The sequence below is a fragment of the Mus caroli genome, chromosome 13, assembly GCF_900094665.2.
Source record: "Mus caroli chromosome 13, CAROLI_EIJ_v1.1, whole genome shotgun sequence".
Taxonomy (NCBI): Eukaryota; Metazoa; Chordata; class Mammalia; order Rodentia; family Muridae; genus Mus; species Mus caroli.
Genome location: NC_034582.1, coordinates 101,671,746 through 101,697,110, shown reverse-complemented (window position 1 = coordinate 101,697,110; position 25,365 = coordinate 101,671,746). Strand labels below are relative to the sequence as shown.

Genomic DNA, 25,365 nt, shown 5'->3' with positions numbered 1-25,365 from the left:
TTGATTAAAACTATCTCTGTCCTTAAAAAACAAACAAACAAACAAAAAACAAACAAACAAAAAAAACAAAAGAAAAGGTGAATGTCGCCTCCTTTGTCAGACTCCTTTGGGAAGTTGTGTGATTGTGACCCGACTCATCTTTAAAGTTGCTGTGGTGTTGTGTGCATCACATCTTGGATGTGGTTTATCCTCAAATGTTCACCTACGTGCTAAAAGCTTTGTCTCCAAAGCAACTGGACTGATAGTGGTAGTGGGCCCCTTAAGAGGTGGAGCCTAGTGGGAGGCGATTAAGTGGGGATTTTCCCATGGGTCTCTTGTGTCTTGCTCTGCCTCCCTGTTTGCTTTCTCTGTTCCTTTGGTTTCTCTCTTCCTTTCTTTCCCCCTTCTGCTCCCTGTTTCTGCTACGATGCCATATTACACTCCTACACCTGCCCAGAGGCCAGGCAAATGGCACTGCCCTGTCTTGAACTTTCAGCCTCCAAAACCATAAGTTAAGTTATGCAGAAGTTTCTTCTTCATTAAACAACCAGCCTCTAGTAGTCTGTAGGTGACACAGAGTGGACTAACGCAGGGTGTGTCAGGTATCGGGAATGTGAAGGCAGACCAAAGAGAACTGGAAATAACACTGACTTAAGTAGGTTATCTATGAATCCAAGGCTTTGGATAGTTTGTTAACAAAATCTATTTGTTTATTACCTATTTAATTGAAAGCATGCAGTAGAGAAACAATAGACACTAAACAAAACTAAAGAATATGTAGAGAAAGTCTTGCTCAAAAGTCTTCATGACAGAAAAGCTGGACAAGGGAGTCTAACTACGAGTCCTTTGCTTGTGTTTCAGGTGGTAGCTTCAAAGTCAGGAGTTTAACCAAAGTGGCTCTGATTTGAAAAAATTCCCAAAAATCACACCTAAAGAACAGAATTTGTATTTGTACCACGTGGAAATGTCATCATTTATAGATCACATGACCCCGGCTCTCCCTTTCCTACCTGCAGCAAATTTGACTCCAAACCACCAGGTCCACGGCATGATCGTATGATGGAAGACATGAAGGAAAGTCACTTGGCTGTTTTTCTTACGCAGAACAAAAAAGATCTGAAATAGTTTAAAGAAAATCAAGTTCGAAAAAAAAAATGCAATAATTTACTGAGTGTTACAAACGTAGCTGCAAAAAGCAAACAATTTCACAATTTGCTCCCAGCATTTAAGAAGTGCTGAGGGGGACACAACTCAAAGGCAAACCAGCACGCATGAATCCAGATATGTATGATATGTAACCATGAGAGAACCAATAAGAAGGTGAGACGAAGTTTTATGCAAGTTTAAAAAAAAATCAGACATATTAATGGAAACGTTGGTCAGAATTTCTTGAAAGAAATGTTATTGATAAAATATAATAATAGTTTAAAAAATTATTTTTTTTATCATCAAATTTTGAATTATGTGTCAGCCAAAAGTTCGTAATTCTTAGGACTGATATTATTTCGTTCTACATTGCTCTCCAACACATCCTCCCAGTTTGGATAAGGGATTAGGCAAACTAAAATCGGACTTGGAAAAGAAAATAATAACTTAAGAATTTATTACCAAAGAAAAACAAATGGTGAAAATCTTGAAGAGTTAATCTGAAAATTATTGAGGACAAGAAGGCAAAGCTTAAGAAAAAAGTGAGAACAGCAGGAAATGAACCATCACGATTGCGCATGCCCAGTGGTAGCTTGCTGCTACAAGAGTTGGGGGGCGGGGGTGGGGGGCCGCTGTTCAAAGAATGTGTTAACAGAAAAAGTTCACAGTGCCAGAGTAAAGTTAGACTTTCAAATCCAGGGCATAACACAAAGCATTACTGTGTCCGTGGAACTCGGGAAGGGCACAAGGCAGAAACAATTTCCTTGTGGAAGTTGCTATTGAGAATATGCAAAGCAGAGCTGATGAAGCTACACGCATTTGCTTATCCACACAGAATAATGCAGCTTCCTGTAGCATCGGGGCCATAAATTCGCAACAGGGGTCCTACTGCAACAAGTCTCTAGGTAAGCCACTCAACTTAGGTCGCCTCCCACCCCCCATCCCCTAGTCAGGGTTCTGAACTAAATCAATGGTTCCCAAACCTGGCTGCAGGTTACAATAGAAAACACCCAAGTGTGGTCTCTACTCGAGACCATCAGGTGGGGACTGTGTGTACCATTTTGTTCCTATTGCACATGATCCTAAGGCACTGCGGAAGGCTGAGTTGCTGGCAAGCAGCTTCAAACCTGTGGTTCCCGGATAAAAATAAGCAGCACTAACAACATGAGAGCGTATCAGAAAAAAGAATCCCTGGGCGCCACCAGGGACCTACTGAATCCAAACCACGAGGGAAGTGGATCTCGACATGTAGGTCACGAACCCTTTGGGGTTTGCGTAAGACCATCAGAAAACATGAATATTTACATTATAACTCATAACAGTGGAGAACTGACAGTTATGAAGTAGCCAGGATAATGGTGTTATGGTGGTGGTGGTGGGGGGGTCACCTCCACTTGATGAACTGTATTAAAAAGTCGAAGTGTCAGCAAAGTTGAGAACCCGTGACTCCCTTGAGTTCAAGCATTATCTGCGATTTAGCAAGCCCTCCGTGTTTTGTTCTGTCGTTTCTTTGTTTGTTTTTCCATTTTCTTTCCGTTTTAAAGACATGTTATCGTTTTGTAGCCCAGGTTGGGCTCAAACTTGTGGCCCACCTCAACCTCCTGTGTGCAGGGATTCCTCTAGGTGACTTTAATACATGCTGAAATTTGAGAAGCCCTGGACTCTAAACCCTTCCGGGTCCCTTCTCAACCTAACATTATGTCATTAGTTAACTAAGAGTGAAGTGTGTTAATATTTCCAACAAGCAGTGTAGTGATGTGTGTTCCAGACACTCGAGACAGAAAAACCAGCACAGCCTTCCTTTGCTAGCAGGAAACTACTAAGGCTCTTGGCTTTAGACTTTCAGAGGACCCAGCTGACCCTCCCCAGGATGCAAGGCAGGGAGAGCGAGGGCCCAGCCAGCTCAGGCTTCAGGACGGTGCTTGTGTTCTCCACATTACTGACAACCCTCAGATAACACCACCTTTTGCTATGAGTTTATGAACTGTGATGTGCTTAAGTGTCTCTCGGGAGTGCAGTTGACACTGTGTTTGGATATAAAGAACCGAAGGTAACACGGTGTCTGCTCTTTGCTTTCTGAACTCCTTCATAGAGAACTGTCATCAACATCAAGGTGCATACATCTATAGAGTAAGTGGCAGTGACTTGTTTATCTTCATCAGGAGATGCCTACACATACGTTTTTTCAAACTGCTGAGGTTTTGAAGTGCTGGAAAGGACATTTGCTAACAGCCCAGACAATTAAAGGGATAACAGCGGGCTAACCAGGGGCAGGGAGATAAGCAAAGGCATGCGACGAAGGCATTAGCAGTTTATTGCTTCCAGGAGATATCAAGCAGACTAAATGTGTGGGCGACATACATACTCACAGTGTCTAAGAGCTCGATGAATTTGGAGAAGTAGTAAAGCCAGCAGGTGTGCACCATCTGTGGAGATTACACAGAGAAGAATTTATTCACACATGTTTTATGTGAAAGAAACATTGAGTTTAAAAAAGAACTGGTTTTACACACACACACACACACACACAAAGATAAAGGGCAGTCATGGTGGTGCACGCCTTTAATCCCAGCACTGGGGAGGCAGAGATAGGCAGATCTCTTTAAGTTTGAAGCCAGCTTGGTCTACAAAGTGAGTCCAGGACAGCCAGGGCTATTACACTGAGAAACCCTGTCTCAAAAAACAAAACAACAACAACAAAAACCCACATAACAAAACGTCATCCTACCTGCTTTTCTAAGGTCTAGTTTTGTGGCTTTGATTTATTTACATCTCACTACAACCATTATATATCCATCCACAGAACTCCTCCATCTTGAAAAAGGGAAAATCTATACTCATTCAAAATTAATTTCCCATTTCCTTCTTCCAGCCCAACCACCCTTCTACCTCTGTTCTATGCATGTGACGATTTGGGGTACCATATATAATCTGAATCATGTAGTGTTTGTCCTCTTGTAACAGAAATATACTACTCAGCACAATGTCCTCAACACTCATATAAGTCGCACCCTTTATAGGTTGAATAATATTCTAGTGGTGTGTGTGTGTGTGTGTGTGTGTGTGTGTGATTTTTTTTAGCCGTTTACCACTTATGGACATTTTGGTTGCTTTTATATTTGACCATCATAAATAATGGTGTTGACATCTTGAGTATACAGATATCTCCTGAAATCTTGGACTTCAAAGCCAGAAGTGGAATTCCTAAATCTTATAAAAATTCTATTTTGCATCTTTTAGAGATCAGATAAGTATTGAAACCCAAGAAATTTAAACAGCACTAACTGAATCCTTTACTGCTTTCTGAAGTTCTTTCTTATAATTATGTTTTTTTCTCCCAACTCATATAATCTGATTATTGAGTCATTCACTAATTCCTAGTTCATATCCAATATTGCAGAGTCCAAGGGGTTTTCACCATGATTTTGAGCTACAGATTTCCCCAAAGAGAAACTTACCCTCATTGCTCTCGGCGACTGAGAATAGTCAACAATGTCACATCGAAACGAGTAACCTGTACCCCAGCCAGACATCACAAACTGGAAGAGAAACAAGGATATTAAAGAGACAGTTGGGACTGCACCTTGGTACATGACCAGCTGAGCAAGCAGGGAGGGCAGGGGAAGAGGCAGCCAGAACCAGGACAAACCAAACACGCTTCGGGGAGAAGCTTGGCATCAGGCATTCTCAAAGCCACAGACGCACATACCGTTTATATGAACTGTATTCTAACTTTTCCACTTCTTGGGAGGATTCCTTTAAAATACTGGAGGCCAAAACCCGGGGTACATTCTGCTTAGATACCAAATATTGCCTATATCTACTACCTATGGGTGTTCATGTACTTTCAGTGCCTGACTCTTGAGTCTGGATTTTCTGAACATTTCAACTCTTCCCAATTAGTCGATAAGTGTTACATAAACAAAAACCTGCCAACAGGGTAACCATGGGCACTGGCAAGTACCCAGGAAGGGGCAGTGCTTGGCTCTGATGCCCTCTCCGCCTTTAACATAAAAACAGACCATACACAGGTCTGATACCAGCTGCATTTTGAATTCACAAGACAAATAGGGGAAGACAATGCTCTTGTTACTAGCTGAAGTAGAATCTGGCAGACTGTCATTCCAACACACCCACCAAGTGACCTTCTACGGGTGTTAAAAATAAAAGCCTATTGTTGGTAAGTCTGAACACTAATTCAAAGACCCTAGTGACATTCTTTTAGTTTGATGGTGGGAAGATCTTTTAAAACAGTAGCTACAAATGAAAGCCAAGTACTTGATTTTAATTGATACATACGATTGGGCTGATCTGGGGTAGGGTCAATAACAGTCTCTTCTTTGCCAAGTGTCATTTATTCCTCGGCAACTGGTCAACAGCTGGCTTGGAACATCTCACTCACTATAAGGTTTATGTAACTTTTGGCTTCTGAAGCAAACATTATATTTATAGTTTCATCACTATTTAGCTAAAGAGATAACTTTCCAATATAAAAATACACAGTTAACAGCTTTATTGAGGCTTTTGTATGTTGATTTTTTGAGACTTGGTTTTGCTATGTAACCCAGGCTAGCCTCAAATTCACGACTCTATTGTCTCAGCCTCCTAAGGGATTTGAGAACAGGCCTCCCGGCATCAGAGATCAGCCAAAATGGTATTTTAATATGCATCAAGAAGGACGAAGTGGGAAAGGACAAGAGGTTGTTTTTAAAATGCACCCCATCCCTGTTCCCAATTCTACTCTACAATATAACATAACCTCGGGGACACTGGGACTCAGGACAGTAGAGGACATGCATTTCATGCTTTAAAAAAACACCTTAAAAATCAAGCCATCAGATCTTTTCAAAGTAACGAAAGGAATCTGACAGAAACAGTGAATTCTGTTTCTCAAAATTCTCAAGCCAGTGAACTGTGCCATTTTCTGCTCTGCTCAGACTCATTTCAACTGATAGAAATAACACTCTAGCCAGGGGGTTCTTAACCTGTGGGTCACAACCCCTTTGGGGGTTGAACGGCCCCTTTCATGGTGGTCAAAGATCAGATATCCTGCAATATCGGATATTTGACATTAAGATTCACAACAGCAGCAGAACTACAGTTAGGAAGTAGCAACGAAACAATGTTATGGTTGGGAGTCACCACTACAGGAAGAACTGTATTAAAGGGCCGCAGCATTAGGAAGGCTGAGAACCATCGCTCTAACAGCAGGAACTATTTACTTAAAGTCGATGACTGATTGGCCACCTTACCCTGACACAAAAAAGGCTTATACTAAAAGAGAGAAATTGTGTGTGTTGGCCCTCTGTGGGTCTCACCTACTCCATCTTCATTAGGGTCTGACTTGTGCCACGTTGCTAGCAAACTCAATCACAAGAAGACAGATGAATCCTTCACTATGACATGATTCCTTGCTCCTATATTTGGTCAAACATATATATTTGGGCAGAGGTGTTTACTCTGAAATCCTGACAAAATTTTGCTCCACATCATAAACTCTGCCTGTGTATATAATGCCCTAGTTATTAAGTCTCCGTTTGAAGAGAGTAGACTTAGCATCATCCTAATATAGAGTTTAAGAACATACCAATAATCTATGGAGGTTATGACAGTTATTATCTTTAAGCTGGTAAAGAAAAAGGTTGTGGTTCATGTTCGGCAGGCAGTATATCCTGAAACTATAACTCAGGTATTAGTGAAGACAGGAATTCTCTGATTCAGATTTAAAAAAACAAACAAACAAAAAAATAAAAACAAAACAAAACAAAAAAACCCTCTTCTATGTTGTAATTCACAAAGCAGGAACCAAAACTAACTGGTTACTACTGGATTCTTTTCAAGCCTGAGAAATATAATTTGGGGTCATCACAAACAATGACAACTGTCAGAGACAGAACTTGAGAAAACTAGACTACAACGGGATCCCAGGGGAAAACTGGCTCAATCCTGTCATTACAGCATAAGAGACCTGAGGCCTAGGATATAGTTACAGGTAAGATGAGGGAGCCTAGGCTCCTGCTTCGAAGCATGTCTTCACCTCTCTCACATGCATATCCTCTCTCTCTGCGAACGTGCGAGGAACCTGTCCATCGTCTAGAAAGGACAAAGAGCAGTGATCTGTGGGTTAGCACTAGAAACAAAGAAGTGACCAGCAGCAGAGGGAAGTTAGAGTTATGCAATCTGTAGCAGGAAGGAGGTGGGTGTCACAGAGGCCAGCAAGGCCACCAGGACTCCTCACAAACCCCAGTATGAGCAAGCACAAGGTATGCTAGAGAGAAAAGCCACAGAAGGAGGAGGCCAGCCAAGGTTGGAAATACAGCAAAGAACCCTAGAGACTCAGGTATGTGAGGCAGCGGAGACGTGTGAGGAGCAGAGGGGCAGAGAGGCAGAGAGTCAATGGACAATCTCTGCTGCATTCTGGAAGGTTCCTATTTATCTTATAACAAGGGTCAGGGCTTTACCACTTACGACTTGGAATAAGTTGTGCCCTTTTTGGCCTCAAAGCCTGTAAAAACTAAACAGCCAAGTGAGCTCCCAGCCCTGGAGCTGCGTGCATTCCAGATCAGGTCTCTGCTTACCAGCTGTCACTCCAAGTTCATTAATTCTTTTCTCTGTGTGTGAGTTTCCTCAAAACCAGTGTTTCTCATGTGCAAACCTCTGAGCTAAATGTTGTTTTCTTTTCCCTCACTCTCCATGATGGAAACTGTCCAGAGAGCCTCAGGTTTATTTCATCTAGACATAACAATTTTGGTGTTTTTGTTGTAGTAAACACCCGCTTAGTTTCTTAATTCCTCGAGTCTCAAGACAGGGGTACTCGACGGTCATAACAAGAACAGACAAACATATAACAGAAGACTAAGGCAAACTTTTCCCATTTAGGAATACTGAAGACACTTGCCTCATAACACATATACACAGAAAACAGTACTATGAAAAAATTGTACGTTATCATCGCTTTCTTGAGTTCAAAGGGCTTCCGGTTCTCCATGAGCTTTGGTCCCAGAGACGTAACAAAATAGACATAGAGCCCCAGGATGATGGTTTGTGGCAGAGGCGAGGACATGAGGAGATAGTCTTCAACTCTTGGATCTAAGAGAGAGACAACAGGTAAGTACACAACCACTTAGCCCAGGAAGCAACCTTTATCTCGGTGTTGACAGCACACCATTGCAAAAACCACAAGCATCTTTAAGAGGGGTGACAGGAGAAACCCCTAAGAACAGTGAGGCTCCCCTGAGCTAAAAACAATGGGGCAGTCGTCACCTTTATGTCTCAAAGGGTAAGAGATATTAGTCTGCAGAACTGGAAGGGGAGCCTCTGGAGATGCCACTCAGGAGGAGCTGTGTCACAGACTGAAGACTGCACCCTCCCCGGATGCATAGGTTAAGCCCGATGTGGTACAGCACACAAAGATCCCAGCACTTGGGAAATGGGGATGGGTGAACCAGAAGTTCAAAGTCATCCACAGCCGCCCATCAGCCAGTCTCAAAAACAATAAAATGAAACAAATAAAACCCATGTGTTGAAATCCTAGCACCCAATGTGAGGGATGCAAGAGCTTTTCAAGAATAGAGTTACTGTCATACAAAGGAACCCAGGAAGCTCTTTTGTTATCTTTCTGTCACATAATGACACAGAGCAAGATAACAGCAACCCAGGGGAGCCTCACAGGAGCCCCACCAGAGCACCCTGGCCTCAGATACATAACTTCTCCAAGTTCTAAGCAGTGGGTATAAGCAGATCTGGAGGAGAGGTGGCTAGTGGGGCCCACCATCTGTGGCCGCTGTCAATGGTCAGAAATTTCCATCTTACCTGGCAGGACAGCACTTGGGAAGGGAAGGCAAGGGACCAGGAGTTCAAGGCCATGGGATAAGTGAGACCCCATCTCAAAAATATTTTTTCCATTCAGACATTCTTTTATATGTAAAAGTGGTATATATCTGCTACTTACTCATTTTCCTCCTTTCCTAAGACAACTGGCATATTTCCTCAGATACTGTATCATAGAACCACAAAACTGAAAGGGACCATGTCAATATCTAACTATCTAGAGTGTTTCTAAAGTGTGAGCCAGCAAGTATGATGTTTTGAGCCAAATAAAATAGGCAATGCCCTTGCAACCACAGAAATGTAAGCTCGTCCAGTTCTTGCTGCCTCTGGGCTAACAGGATTGTGGCATTTAAAAATTGCAATTTAAAACAAACTGTGATTCATTCTATAATTTCAAGCACTCGGGGTGTAATCTGACCAAGTGACCTCATGATCCCAGAGTGGAACAGAGGAAAACAGCTATGGGCAGCTTGCAGGAGCATCTGACTCAGCTGTACACAGAGCATCCCCTTCTCATGAGGGGTGAAAGATCCGGAGCAAGCCAGTTACCAGCAAACCTCCTCACCCCAAACTTCTTCACGAGAACGCCACGACTATCCACTCATTCAGCTTCTCTTTTAATCCTGGACATGTTACATTAACAGTTGACGTCAAGGACTCTATTTAGTAAGACTGACTTATTCTGTCTCAAATGGGCCTTACTTAAAAATTGCCAACAGGTGCCACTGTCTCAAATAGGCAAAACAAGCTAAGGAGTAAAACAGTCAGCTCAAAAACCGATGCCCGATGTTTAGGATCTGAGTTTGTTCTTATGTCTATAAAGGACACCTCTCTACGCAACTACAACTCTACACAACTCTTCAAAGCTATGAGAGGATGCTGGAATATAGAGTAAAATAGGATGCTTGCTACAAGGTCTCTAGTACTCTGTGTTAGCATGGATTGATGCGATGAGAACACTGGTATGTAGCACTCTCCAAGACAATTTGCTTATGGAATCCTGGAGGTGTGTGTGTGTGTGTGTGTGTGTGTGTGTGTGTGAGTGTGTGAGTGTGTGTGTGTGTAGTATTCTACTCTCTCTATATATAATAATATTGTACAACTTTTAGAGGTGATGCTCTGTAGAACAGCTTAGAAATACAGCTGTTTTCTAGAGCACATCTATACATTAAACCTTTAGCACTTTGACAATAGTAGCCCATTAATAGGGGCAGACTGTTTTGAAATGCAGTAAGGAAGAAAACAAAATAGATGGTCAAACATGGATAATAAAACACAAGCAGAAGTTAAAAAAAATTCAGAAGCTGTTACCTGTAAGACTATGACATCATTTATACTGGCAACAGAGTCATAAACAGATAGCTTAGGCTTTAGACAGTCTTACACTTCAGTGCCTGGAAACATTCATGCAGACAATATCACACATAGCTGGATGCATGGATCTGGGATTAGGAGTGAGATCCAAGCCATAGATGGAGGTTTGGGGGTCACCATCACATATATGATGACTATTAAAGCCATGGAGTGGGTTTACCAGAAATAAATATGTGAACAGTAAGTGCTAAGGTCCAAGTGCCAAGGACCTCACAGGCTCAGGAGAGATGGATGAGAAAACTATGAGGGAGGCTAAGGAGGAATGCACAGTGAAACGGGAATAAAACCACAAAAGTAAGGTGTCTTGAAGCCAAGGCAGAGACATTCAGGAGGGCCCCAGCATGAGATGGGGCAGAGAGAGAAACACATGTGCTCAGAAGAGCACAGTGCCTTTAACAGAGAGAAGACAGAAATGTTTTCAGCAAGAACGATTTTAGTAAAAGTCCTGCACAAAAGAGATCATCAACACAAGTTTCCTGGCCAACACTGAAAATGCAAAACTCTTAAGGCTAGAGGGATGTCTCAGGAATGAAGAGCGCTGGCAGCTCTTCTGGAGGATCCGTGTTTAATTCCCAGCTCCCTTAAAGCAGGTCACAACCATCTATACCTCCAATTCCTCAGGACATGACATACATACACATAAACGTAAAATAAAGAAATCTTTTTTAAAATGCAAAGTTCTAAAATTTGAAGGGAGTTTCTCTTACTTTCTCTTACTCTATTTTCAAAACTTGTCACTTTTTTAAACCTAGAAAGGTCCTTAAATCGGCCCCCAGATGAATGCTAACTACGGTCTCTTCTGTTTCAGTTGCTTCTTCCCTAGCCTTGTAACAATGGTGAGTTTCCTACGACAGGATCTCTGGTCACCCTTGGTTATCACTTTGTGGATCTAACATCACAAGGGCAGTCTCAGTAAAGCAAGCTTGTCACAGGACTGAGAATCCAGGCACAGAGTAAGAACTGATCATCCTTCAATGAATTCCTTCCCCTGCTGGTCAATATAAACCATAATGCTTGAATGTCATAAAGCCAATGTCTAGCTTTTTATTGTTTTATTAATATGTCTAGGCTTTATTCCTCATAAAACAAAAACTAATGAAATCAGCAGCAAAGGAAGAGCCCAGAGGGCTGCAATCATCTCTGACTGAGCACGGAGTTTCCTTCTGGTTTCTTCTTCATAGGTAATTGCAAAGACTTCTGCTGTTCGTCACCCCAAACACAGCTTTCGCACTAAGATGCTTTAAGTGTCAGTAAAGGCACTTCTCCATCACAGCTATCTTTTGTTGTATTCTTTCACTGACTTGGCAGGGGAAGAAAAAAATTGAATGACGTCACCCTTCTGTTCCTCCCCTGTTAGCAACAGAAAGAAAACAAGCCAAGAAAAGCATGCCAGGCTAGCTCCGGAAGACCAAGAAAATCATTTCCAAATAAATCGTTTCTTCCTGCGATTTAACTTTTTCAGCACACGCTTTTTCTTAAAATCCTGTGTATATACGACCTTCAAGTCCTACAAATAAAAAGTCACAATGGGAAAAACCTTGTTTCATTCTATGTTATTTTCAAAAACAAAAAGATAACAAAATAACAAGAAAATATAACATACGTTTGTGTGTCCAAAGAAAGGAAATCACATTTGTGTGTGCCTGTGAGGAGGTCAGAGGTCAACCTTGGGGTTATTTGTCAAGAGTGGCCCACTTGTTTGTTTGTTTGTTTGTTTGTTTGTTCTGTGACTTGGCTAGGCTGGCTGGCCAGTAGACAGAAGGGATCACTCCCCTGTCTCTGCTTTGCTGAGCTGGGAGTCTAGGCATGGGCCACCCTTCTAGGCTTTTCACATGAGCACTGGGGACTGAACCCAGGTCTGCATGACTTCACAGCACACGATTTACTCAATGAGCCGTCTCCTCACCTCCTTTTTTAGTACCAGGCTCTAAACATTCTACTACAGCAATATTTAGAGCCAGCCAGTCAGCGTGGTGAGCCTGTCTCTCCTCTGGCCTTCTATGCAGAATCGGTTCATTGACTTAACCATACTCTACTTGGTTTTCTCATCTATGAATTGGGCATAAAACACATATTTCATAGAGGACCGGGTGAGGAGTTTGCAAAGAGCTTAAACTCGCAATAAACTTGCTATTGTCATTACAGTGGATCTCCAATCTGTAATCATAGCAGAATCACCTCTGTAGTGTTTAAAAGCCCAATAATAAAAACAGTGACCTTGATCCAACTGAATCAAAGTCCTAAGGGGTGGGTACCAGGGATATAAGCTTTTAAAAATTAGCCATTAAAAAATGGTAAAGGTCAGGCGTGGTGGCGCACCCCTTTAATCCTAGCACTTTGGGAGGCAGAGGCAGGTGAATTTCTGAGTTCGAGGCCAGCCTGGTCTACAGAGTGAGTTCCAGAACAGCCAGGGCTACACAGAGAAACCCTGTCTCAAAACAAAACAAAACAAGGCAAAGAAGTTAATTTCTCAAAAAGAAGAGACACAAGAGAAAATGTAAAGTATTGCTAATTATCAAGAGAACATAAATCAATACAAGAAATTTCAATCAATCACCTCTCACTTGTAGGGCTGCATCATCAAACAAACTAAAGATAATGAGTGATGCTGAGGATGAGTGAGGCTGAGCATATGGATGGGGGCGTTTCTGCACGCAGGATGAGACTATAAATTAGTCCAGCCACTAAGGAAAACCACACAGAGACCCCATTAAAAACCTAAAAGAACTATCATAAGTCCAGAAATCTCATTTCGGAAATCCTACGCAGGCTCCCTGAGTATTAGCCACAGTAGCCAAGGTGTGGAATCTGTTCAGTGGTTCATCGTCAGAGGAATAAAGAAAGCAGGGTAACAGACGTGGGGGATCATCTGGTCTCCACCATGATGGAAAAAGGAAACCAGGCTCTCTGCAACCTCTTGATCAGCAGGATGGCAACATTGTTACGGTAATTGAGATAAGCCAGACTCAGAAAGCAACACATAGTCTCATATGTGAAAAATAAGGGGTAAGCCTCTGGCTAGACAACAGGGAGAGAGCTATGTTAGCCAATGGCTACAAAAATTAACTTATGCAGGTTAATTTTTTGAGCTCTATTACAGGGACATGGCATAATAATAGTACTTTATACAGTCATATAATAATTATTATAATAAATGTATATTATGTGTCTAACAATCAACAACAATAATAGTATATTATGTAGTTGAAATTCCTAACAGTAGTTTTCTAATGTTTTTTTAGCAAGTGTGTATGTTAGTGCATCTAGTCATTCCACAATACATACAACTATTACAGTATCACTTTGCACCATATAAACAGACACAACTATAATTTGTAAGCAGGCAATCTTTTTAAAAGCTACTCAGGTGACCATGATGAGCTGTCCAAATTGGGAAACCAGGATTCTGGTGCATGATCAAGTTCCCTTGGGCCACTTGCAAGGCTGCAGTGTCCCTCGGAAGGCTCTGTGACAACCTTTCCTTGCCTCTCAAGCCAAACTGCCCTTTGTCTTCCATACAGTTGCCAAGTTCGCTTTCTGAAAGTAGGAATGTGCTTAGATTATTCTCTTGTTAAGTGAGTTCTCCCTCACTGATCAAATAAAATTCAAAGCCTTAGCAGGATGGCCAGGGCTCTGGCTACTGTCTGTCTCCTGCCTCTTTCAGAGGCAGTCTACCTTCCTGAAAAGGGCATCATCGGTCCACTTCCTCGTGGTCAGTTGGGGATGACTTGACATGGAGAGAGTAGAGAGGGCACCACAGCATTTAAGGTGAACTCTGACTCAGTTTAGGGATTCAGTCAGCAGTAAGTGTCCCCTGTTTTTCCCAGGAACAGCAGGCTAAGGAGACAGGGACAGTCCTGTGGACCATGTACTTGGCCTCAGAGCTGATTTGAGTGTCGTCAGAAGAGCCAGGGAGGGAGCAGAGTACAGGAAAGCAGGTTGTGTGGTTGGTTCCACCCCAGAGGCCACCAAAGTGCTGATTTACCACGAGCTAAAAAATTCTTTCCTGAGAGCTCGCCAGAGAGAAATGGGGTTCTGGGAAAGTACAATGCTGGATATATAACTTATTAAAATAGGAGCTTTTCCATCAACTACTTATAAGACAATGTTCCTAAGCATCACACACTACAGCAAGTCTATGTACTTTACAAGTCTAAGAACCAACAGAATGAAGAAGCTGGAAGGGAAGGGAAACTTAGTCTCGGTGTACTTTCTTGTATACCAAGACTTCATAGAAACAGCAGGTCTACCCATCCTCTATCCTCTTGCAAAGCAAGCTCACACTATCTAAAAGTGAGCATTGCCATTCAAACATGCAAAAGACTGCTTTTGTTTTGTTTTGTTTTTATTTAATTTAATTTTATTTTTTTTTACTTGTTCACGTCACATCCTGCTCACTGCCCCTCTCCCTGTCAGTCCCTCCCACAATCCTTCCTCCATCCCCCTTCCCCTTCTCCTCTGAGAGGGTGACCCCCCCATAACCCCAACCCTAGCACTTCAAGTCTCTCCAAGGCCAGGTGCTTCCTCTCCCACTGAGGCCAGAAAAAGGCAGCCCCACTGGAAGAACATCTCCCCATACAGGCAACAGCTTTTGGGATAGCCCCTATTCTAGATGTTCGGGACCTAAAAGAAGACCAAGCTGCACATAAGGTACAGGTGTGCAGGGAGGCTTAGATCCAGCCTGTGTATGGTCTTTGGTTGGTGGTTCAGACGCTGAGAGCCCCAGAGGTCCAGGTTAGTTGACTCTGTTAGTCTCCCTGTGGAGTTCCTATCCTCTTTGGGGCCTGCAATCCTTCCTCTTATTCTTCTATAAGCATCAAGGGCTTTTGAATGATAAGAACCTTTGCAAAGCACTGTTACAGTGTGATCTTAAATTCTAGCATCCCATAATCAAAGAATTGTAATAAACTCTCTTCTAGCTTATATATTAAGCCATCTAATAGTTTCATGGTTGTGGAATTTTCCACATGACATAACTATGCGTAGCCACTCCATCTCCAGGTATCAGAAAACTAGCAACAGTAAGTTTTCCCAAGGCCACACAGGATTAGGGCCAAAGCCAAGAATACACTTGAAATACTTGGCTCTTGATCATGCATTCAGCTCTTCCCCGGGTACGCAAAACAAAACTAATGCCTCCCTGAGATCAATAAGACACTAAATAAATACAAGGGAGCACTCTCTTGATGTACCTGGCAGCGGTTTTACAAAGCTGTAAATCTTAATACTGATCCTTTTAACTCTGCTAGATCTTGACAAGGAAAAAAAAAAAGAGGAAGAAAAAAAAAAAGCAAAACTCCAGTGATATGTTACTTTAAAAAGTATCTAACATAAATTGTAACAGTCTCTGGGTCTATTTGTGACTGAACACTTCCCAGGTAACAGAGCTCTTTCCCATTCTTTCACACACTTTAGAGGACAGGTGCTAGTCTCTCACTCTCCTCACAAAGAAAGGGAGTTTGTTCAAGGTCACCCAGTTAGTCTGGGATAGTAACAGGCTGGATGCCGCTCTTCTCTTCCCACATCCCATGACCTCTAGTCTCCCAAGACGTCAAAAAAGTATTGGATTCTGAAGTGTAACATGTTTGCCTCCTCTGCGCTTCTCTCCAATCTCTTCTTGCCTCTTCTATTTGCATAGTGTCTCTTGGGTCTTCTCAGACCTTATTTCTAATCACCCGAGAGCCTTTACTTTGCCACACCTTTTCCCGACCAAATATTACTTAGTTTTTGGATGGAAGTAGGTTTGTTGTTGTTGTTGTTGTTGTTGTTCTTGTTGGAGTTTTTTTGCTTGGGGGGATGGGGCTTGTACAAAAAAGCAAAGAGTTGATGCATAGATAAAGGTAGAGACAGCATTCTCACATAGTTTGCATTAAAATATTTTGTATTTCTAGGTCCATATGACTAGTCTGATTCTACTTGGCTCTTGAGTTAAGGATTGCCCACGTTCTTGCATTGGGGATAGTGAATATTAAGGTTTGGATTACAAAGGGACTGTGTTTCAAATAACTCTTTTCTAAAAAAATCTGTTCCCAGGTCTGCTGAGATTGTTTGTTGGGTAACGATGCTACTATGCAAGCCTAGTGATCTATGAACCACCCCTAGAAGCCACATAAAAGTGGATGGAGAGAATCAACCCCACAAAGTTGTCTTCTGACTTCCACACATACACTACGGCACAAATAGTCACACAATAATTATCTTAAATTTCACCTTAATAATTGGGTTCCAAATTCAAATACTGAGAACCAACTGAGCAATATTCACCTTTCCATTGAAATACAACTGGAAGATTAATATTTACATTAATTATGGAAATTGTAACAATCACTATAAATCGTCAGAGAAAGATAACCTCTAAAGAAACTGGTATATTTTTCTAAGCCAAGTAAGTTGAAACTTTCAGGGGAAAGATAAGAAAACAGGGAGATAGCTACTTTATTTGCCCTAACAGAAAGCTTACTTGTCCTTGGCATTTCTGAAGAACAAAATGATTGGAAAGACTTCAGAGACAGAACATTGTCCTTTTGCAGTCTGGGGAGGCAGATGCTGCCCATGAGACAGTGTCTTCGCTGACTAGGATGTAGCCTCATGTGGGATAGGTGTGATTTAATGAACCTGTGGTTTCTGGCCCATGAGCGAGTCACTTCAGAGTGGTTTTAGTGGAGATGATGTGGATCTTAATAATTACAAAATAATGAAATGCCAGAATGCTACACATAACTAACTAGAAAACATCAGTTCTCGGATTGCTTTTTTCCCCCCTTTTTCTTCTTCTTTATCAACATTTTCTTCAACTTTATTGACCTTGGGAAAGTCACATCTCTGGGTTTTAGTTTCTTCAGTTTTAAAATGAGACATTAGGTTGGATGGTATCTCAGGTCTACCTAAGTTTTAAGGCATTCTGAATCCTTTTCTATTTTAAAAACTCTTCTTCCTTTGTTTTATTTTTAAGACTTAAATAGTTTCTAAAACAATGCCACATTGTCTGGGATTTGAAAACTCACGGACAGACAGGTAAGGAAAATTTACTCATGAGACCGAGTGTAGCTCTGTTGTACAACACATACTTAGCAGATACAGGTGCAAGACCCTGACCTCAACCACCCACAACAGACCTGCTGCCACCAAACCATATTTTACCACCTACAAGTGACCCAACCTTCCACAGAAGAAACACATAACATGCTTCATGTATGGTTTCCATATGTATATTTTAAACTCAGGTGACACTGCATGTTTCGAAACATTTTTATTACTCCCTGCTCTGTTTGCATCACCTATGGGGACAGGGGAAGGGATGGGGTAGGGACAAGGGCAGACACAGGTGGAGGGCTGGAATGGGGCAGGGGTGGGGTGGAGCAGGGACAGAGACAGGTCTTTCATTCTAGAATAAGCATGGGCAGAACTTTTGCTGGCAGTGGCAGTGATTTCCTTCTAAAGAATTAGAGTACCAAGCCTTCAAAACCATTTTTAAGGATTGCTAGGGTGAGATGTGACATCGCATATCATCTAATTCCTTCCTGTGGGTATCAGAGTGTTTCCATTATTATAAACATCATCATAAGCATATATATAGATCTAGGTGTAATGAAACCCCAGCCACCACCTATTGGTTAACTAGTAATAAAGGAATATGAAGTTGTCAAGGCTCTTATTTTGTTCCAGATAAATCCTATTAATGTGGGAATTTGATATAAAAGAAGATACTTACCAGCATCTTTGATCCAATTATCATAAAAACGCACAGTCCTCGATGTAAGATCACTGAACGCCATTTTCCACAAGATTCACCAGCTCTTTTAATGGGTTCTTCGGTAAAACAGTGCAGAAATGAGCTTAAGATCTATAAATGCAAATAAAAATAAGCTTTTAGTGATACAATATTTAAAATGCTAAAAATTTAATAGGAACTGGCAGGGCAACACACGCTTGCTGAAGGGAAAATCCATTAGTGGGCCATAGCAAATGCTGACACAGTCACAACGACTTGAGATTTTCCATTCTTTTGGAGAGGCTGATAACTTCACTGAAGAAGGGTGGCATTTTATGTGCATGAGGCAAAGGGAGAGAATGGCTCTAGGAACTCTTACAGGAATGTCTCTCCTTTATGGAGAAGATGAGGGTCAGAAACAGGCTGGATCACCATGGCAAGGTTGAAACAAAAGTCCAGAAGGCGAAGATACCCAGACTTTCAGAGACCCGGGCCTTGAAGCCATCTTTATGCCCAATAAAGTCTTCTTTGTGTAAGCTTTGGAAAATATTTATTCTGCTATTTTAAATTATAGGTAGTATGTGTATGTGTGTGTGTATGCAATATATGTATGAGTGCCAGTGGAAGCCAGTGGTGTTGAATCTCTTGCAGCTAGGGTTACAGGCAATGTATGAGGGCCTGTGAAAGCCAGTGCTGTGGAATCCCGTGCAGCTAGAGTTACAGACAGTTGTGAGCTACTTGACAAGGACGCTGGTGAACAAACTCAGGCTTCTGGAAAAGGAATACACTCTCAACCACTGAGCCATTCTCTGGTCTCCTAAATTTTTAAATTTTAGTGGTCTCACTCACAGTGTTTTTTTTTTTTTTTTTTTTTGAATCATTAAAATGCCATCTACTAGTTTAAACAACTAATGGAGTGAGGCAGAAAGAGGGGAGGAAAACCAATAAAACCCAAACCCTGTCGATGCAGACAGGTAGACAAGAAGTATGGTAAAGAGAAATCTCCTGAATAAGATGGCCAGTGAAGACAACCAGCCCTGCTACATGTGACAAGACACTATGCATCCTTAGTAACTCAGGCAGTAACACACTGACAGAGGCAAATCAGTGGAACACACAGAAATATGTCAAGTACATCTGAGAATTTTAAAAAAATGCATATTGATAATTCTGAGAGGTATGCTCTCCCACACTTTAAAATCTCTGGAATCAAGGTACAACCTACAAATGGGAGATGTGTCATAAGTTAATGGTATAGTGAATCAAAACCATCTGGAGGGAAGACTGGAAATATTCTAGAGGCAGATGATCATACCACAGTGTCAGTGTGCTCCATGCTACTGAATTTGATAAACTTTGCATTATGTATATTTTGTTATACACACATAACAAATCCTCTAAGTTTACCATAGGAAATTTGACTTTTTCCTGGCAGTATAAAACAAAGTAATTTCATTTGTATAATTACAGAAATAAAATAAAGCATGCAGCATGTGATACAGGTGACATCTCAAACCAGTGGACACTAAATTACTAATAGCCACTCAACAAATGATGATGCAGCTGGATAGGCATCAGAAAACAAACAAACAACAACAAAAAGAAAACGATCACGACTGAAAGCTCCCTGAATCTATCATTAGACAAACTTGAACTCCAAATGGATAGAAACTTAAGACGACAGCAACTGAGATTGCAAAACCTCGATGCAGGAAAGGCCCTTCTACGACTCAAAGTTCAGACGCTAAAGAGAAGACTAGCAAGTTAGCCATGGAAAAAGAAAAAAGGAAGAAGGTTTTGAGTGTAGAGAGGGCTGGAGGAGTACGGAGAGCAGTCAACACTAGGAGTGGGTGGGGAAAAGTTTTCCTCCCGCTCAGGTGAGGGACTGCAGCAGTCCCTCAGAGTTTTGGTTCCGGAGTTTTGGTTCCGGGAAATCAGATGGAATCTCTGCCCCCACCCCCACCCCCTCCGCCCCGCCATCTTAGTGAAGGAAAAGCCTCTAGAAGGGTGCCAGGCTGGATCACCATGATGTTTTCCACCCGGATGTTAATCTGTGTGTTTGGGGTGTTCTACTGTTGGCTGGAGGTAGCTTTCTCCCTCACGTACACCCTCTGCTGAAGCAGAAGCAAACTCTAAAGAGATCAGTCTATGGGAGAGAAAAGATCTGGGGGCTTCAGCGTGTTCCTTCCCAAAGATCTGGGAGAATCAGAAACTTAGAATGTGGGGAAGGACTACTCCTAGCATATTTAAAGCAGAATTTCTCCAACTTGACAGTGCTGACATTTTGGGTCAAATATTTCCTAGTCATGGGGACCTACCCTGAGCATTATGGGTGATTTGAGACAACCTGGCTTCTACCTACTAGATTCCAGGAACCCCTGCTTTGTGGTTGAAACAACCAACCTCATCTACAGCAATTATCAAATGTTTCCCTGGTGGACAAAATACGTCCAAGGTTTACGGTAACTATCTAAGATCACCATCTATCATGCCTTCACCGGACTACAGCAGCTTGCCTCAGGGTGAGCACTGGGCAGTCATGTGCTTGCTTAGTGTGAAGTTGTTCAAAATACTATGTGAGTTTTCCCTTACAGATTAGCTTCAATGTTTTTCCGTTGTAAATTACCAGGGAGATACTGGGGATTGAACCTGGGACATCTGTCAGAGTAGCCAGCACTCTTAATCACTGATTCATCTCTCCAGCCTGACGCAGTGCAAATACAAGGCTCCTCCCCCATTACCTTGGTCCTGCATACACTTCTTGTAACTTGCTGAGATTTCAGGAGAGATGCTCACTGTGGTAGGTGTCTATCACCCTCAACCAATACAAACTAAGCTACAGGAAAAAACTATGTTCTTCTATCAGACAGAATGGACTCTAAGTAAAAGTTGTTATGACACATAAAGGGTCAAGTTTATCATGAAGGTATAAGAAGGGCTGAATGGGGCAGAATCTTTATTTGCTACACATGAGGTCCTGGGTTCTATGTCCAGTATCACACGAGAGGGAGGAAGGGAGGGAGAGAAAGCAAGAGAGATACAAATATCACCCCAGCGCTAAATACACAAAGCAAACACCAGCAGACTGAAAGGGAAAGATGCACCAACACAAAAATAGCAGAAGATTCCAGTTTTCCCTTTTGAATAGCAGCACATCAATCACCCAGACAGGAAGTTAAGACAAAGCAAAAGGACTTATAACCAACAGCACGATGCACACTGTTCTCAGGCAAACAGAAAACCCCCCAGGATAGACCATACGATGAGTCGCAGAACAAGGGTAAGAAATTCAAGACTGAAACGTTACCAAGGCTCTTTTCCCAACCACAATGTCATGAACCTAGAAATCGACAGCAGCAGGAGACCCAGAAGATTCACAAATAGAGAGAAAGGACACACCTATTCCTGAACAGTGAATAGGTTTCGAAGGGACTCAGAAGGGAACTGGGAACGACTTTGAGGTGAATGAAGGCAGACACAAAACTGTGGGGCACAGCAGCTCTAAGAAGAGACTTGCTACACTCTGAATGGGAACCGCCTACCACAGGATCATGTGTTTGATCAGAGGCTGTAAAATCTTCGCAGGGGTGGGATCTTATTGGAAGAAATGAAGCACTCTGTTCTGGGACTGCTCACACGATAGCTAACTGGGGGCCCCTTGATCCTGCTACCATAGAATCACCTACACCAAGTCCACCCCACCCCTTTTGAATTGTATTGTCAGGTGTTTGGTCACAGCAAGGAGAAAAGTACCGCATACCAAATTTTGTCGTACCAGATACCTGCATTTGAAATCAGGTTAGGGTTAGGGTTAGGGTTAAATGTGACCATAACAATTAAGAAGAAATTGCAAATTTGTGAGGGAGTAGGGGAGGTGTGGAAAGAATTGAGGGGAAAGAGGAAGTGGTAGAAATGGTGTAAATACAGTACTCATATATGAAATTCTCAATAAAAGTTACATTAAAAAAAAACCACGAATGTTCTACATCTAGGAACTTGGAAACAGATAAAACAATAATCATCAAAAATGCAGTGCAAACTCTGCAGAATGAGGTAATGCTGATCACCAGGAGGGAGCAGAGTGTCCGCACTCGGGTAGCAAAACACAACGAGAAGTAGAACAACAAACTGTATGAAACATTAAAAGGTACAAAGCCTTTTGCTAGCGAAAAGATTCACATAAATTAAATCAGAGCACAACAGAGGCATTACAACAGAGGCCAGGTACAGTTTGCAGGGTCGGTCAGCGCACCTTCTGTGCATGCTACACTTGTTTTGGTGGTTCCAGGCCGTGAACAATTCAGAATCCCTGAGAGACTTGGATACAGTAAAAGTTAAGACACCGCCCAAAATAATTGGAAGAGGCATAAATTATGACGGGATTCAGTTCATAAAAGTCCCCTGGACGTGGAAGGGCTTTGGGAACTGGGTGGAATAGGAGGCGTCACTGATTCTGGGCAAGATTAATCTGATGACTCAAGCAAATTCCTGTGAGATAGAAGATCCATGGGCACCATGTCCACATCCACAGAATAAGGAAACTTTAGGAGTGAAAAGGGAGAGGTCCCCAAACATATGTGAGAGAAAAGTCACAACTGCAGCCCAGTTCTCAGTGCAGTTCAGAAAACTAGGCTGGAAGTGTGGTTGTTCAGGCAAACAGAAACACAATAGAGTCAAATATCAATAAAAACTTAAACACCTACCCTTTCTTTTTTTTTTAATGAAAAAATGCCATTGAATCAAGGAAAATCACTTTCTATAAGTAACAGAGCAATCAACTGTAAATAACTTAACCCATGAAGGGATACAATCTCTCACAGAACAAGGCATCCAAACACAGGGCACTTCTTGTGAGCTAGAAAAGAGCTGAGTGTTGCTTTTAATGAAAGAGATGGTGGTAGCCATCCCCCCACACTACGAGAATATTAAGATGGACTCTCCCTCCCTCCTCTTCCTTCCTTTCTTCTACAAGATCTCCCGATGTAGATGACTCTCAGCGCGTGCTCCTCCAGCCTCACCCAGGCTCCTGACTGCTGGGATTATAAGTGTGAAGCACACCCAATTGGAATTTCTTTTTAGAAGTTTGAAAGCCTTTTGCACGACCTCCAAGAAGACTCTCAAATGGCCCATTTCATAGAAGTCTCCCAGGCTAGATGGTAGCCAAGGTGCAGCAGTGCATGCATGTAATCCTAGCACTGAATACAAGACTGAGACAGCATACAAGTTCAAGGCTAGTCTGTGCTGCTTAGGGAGTTTCTATGTCAACACACACACACAATCACACGAACACACACACAAACATACACACACAATCGTACAATCACACACACACTCACACACACACACACACACACACACACACACACGGAAGAAGTAGGGTCCTGAAATAGAATGGTTACCCCACAGAGATAGAGGAGAGCCTGACTTAGAGAAACAACATAGAATGTAACTGTAGCTTGGAAGATTGCCCTGGCACAGCATGGTCAGATGTAAACGAAGGCTCCAAAGCCTAAGCCCACCCAAGTGCTTGCTACCCTTCATGCCTGGGGTATGTTCCTGGCAAAAAAAGAAAGATTTTGATTTTGGTTTAAACAAAGCATGATAAATAAGTTAGTAAGTAAAATATGCAAATAAGCTACACAAACTCTGTAGAACTGTATAAGACTTTCCAGTGACTTTTATGTATCTCCTGTTTATAATTATCTATGCCACAGTCTCTTTGGAACAGATGCCGCACCATAAATCTATAAACACAGGGTGGTATAACACTTGTAATTGTTATTTTACGAGTGCTCTGAGCTGAAGGTGCTCTGTCTGGAATCTAGCCTACGTGATTCCAATGGGTGTTTCCTACCCCCAACAACAATGGCTATCAAGGTGGCATGAACATCTCAGACCTGCCTTACAAAAGGAAGGGTTGGAATTTCTATACCAATCAGAATTCAGAACAAATAAGTTTTCTATTTCTTATTCTATTCTTTCATACCAAGTTTTACTCCTTCCTCCAGGAGCCTTATTTAAAGGCTTTATGAAGAATTTTTTCCTCTAGGAGAGATAACATATGTGCATAGCCTACCAGACTAATTCAGATCCTATTTCTGTCTGGCTCAAGATCTATGGCCCAATTATGATTGAGTCTGAGAAATGAGGCAGGCATTTTGGCTTCAGTGTTCACTTAACCTCAGTGTGCTAATGTGACAATGTGTTACATATATATAAAGGAGGTGGAGACGCCACTAGGAAATAGAATTTCGGTGACTACTTTAGCACAGTACTAAATACTGTGCCTTTCAACTGTTTCTGGGCACTGGTGATAACAGAAAGGTTGTCACACATAGGTAGGCAAACAGAAGTCTTTATTTCCGGTGCCATGTTAGTTTTCTATACCTGGAGAGAGATGAGGCAAACTGGGACCTGTTCAAGTCGTGAAGAGGTGTAACCCTAGAGAGTAGGCCCTAGAGAGTAGCACAGTGCAGACCCAGCCCCTTTCCACAAGCCACAGCAGCAGACAAAGACAGTCTAGAAACAGGCGAGTGAAGTTTGAGAACTTAAAAGTATCCTAAAACCTGTCCCCCCTCCCCGCCCTCCGGGACCGATCGGACTAGGTTATCAGAAGAATTGTTAATTACTGCAAAGATGATTTAAATCTTATATTCACAATCCGGTTCTAGTACAGTATTTTGAATTAACCAGGCGCTCACTGAATAACTGTGAGATGAGTTTGTAAATCCTGCAACCTCAGGGTTGGGGTGGGGGAATAAAACAAGGCAGGAGGGGATGCCCACTTGAATGGTTTTCAGATGAATTGCAGAACTTCTCTCCCATTCATTTTCCCCTACAAACAAATCTCTGAACACCTATTTGTATGTTTCGTTGTTGTTTTTTGATGCTATGGAGAACGCAATTTTATTTTTAAAATATGGTTCCTAAATTTAAACAACTCCCAATCTGCCAGGAAAGACATCTACTTAGGTTTCTGTGGTGCAAAGAAGGTCACACAAAGAGTTCATATGGAACAGGAGAAGCCTTGTGGGTGTGACACACCTGTCAGACGCACCCGACTCAGAGGGAAGGCACATAAGAGATGAGCGGTATACGATGTGAGTTTTAAAAACAAGAATTCAATAGGTAAAAAGAAATACTCTAGGTGGAACAACAATATGAACTAACCAGTACCCCGGAGCTCTTGTCTCTAGCTGCATATGTATCAAAAGATGGCCTAGTCGGCCATCACTGCAAAGAGAGGCCCTTTGGACTTGCAAACTTTATATGCCCCAGTACAGGGGAACGCCAGGGCCAAAAAGGGGGAGTGGGTGGGTAGGGGA

General features: G+C 42.1%; 1 protein-coding gene across 2 annotated transcripts in view; it reads right to left on the bottom strand.

Moving 5' to 3' along the window:
- Window positions 1-25,365, bottom strand: part of Elovl7 (ELOVL fatty acid elongase 7) — a 69,711-nt gene that overhangs the window by 8,859 nt on the left and 35,487 nt on the right. The window contains exons 2-6 of one of the 2 annotated variants that reach the window (XM_021180354.2): window positions 18,041-18,172; window positions 8,024-8,214; window positions 4,584-4,664; window positions 3,495-3,551; window positions 990-1,095 (exon numbers count right to left, since the gene is read on the bottom strand). In XM_021180354.2, coding sequence (XP_021036013.1) covers window positions 990-1,095; window positions 3,495-3,551; window positions 4,584-4,664; window positions 8,024-8,214; window positions 18,041-18,104 — 499 coding nt within the window. In that variant the 5' untranslated portion in view covers window positions 18,105-18,172. The remainder of the gene's footprint in view (window positions 1-989; window positions 1,096-3,494; window positions 3,552-4,583; window positions 4,665-8,023; window positions 8,215-18,040; window positions 18,173-25,365) is intronic. The other variant, XM_029468624.1, reaches the window with a different exon arrangement.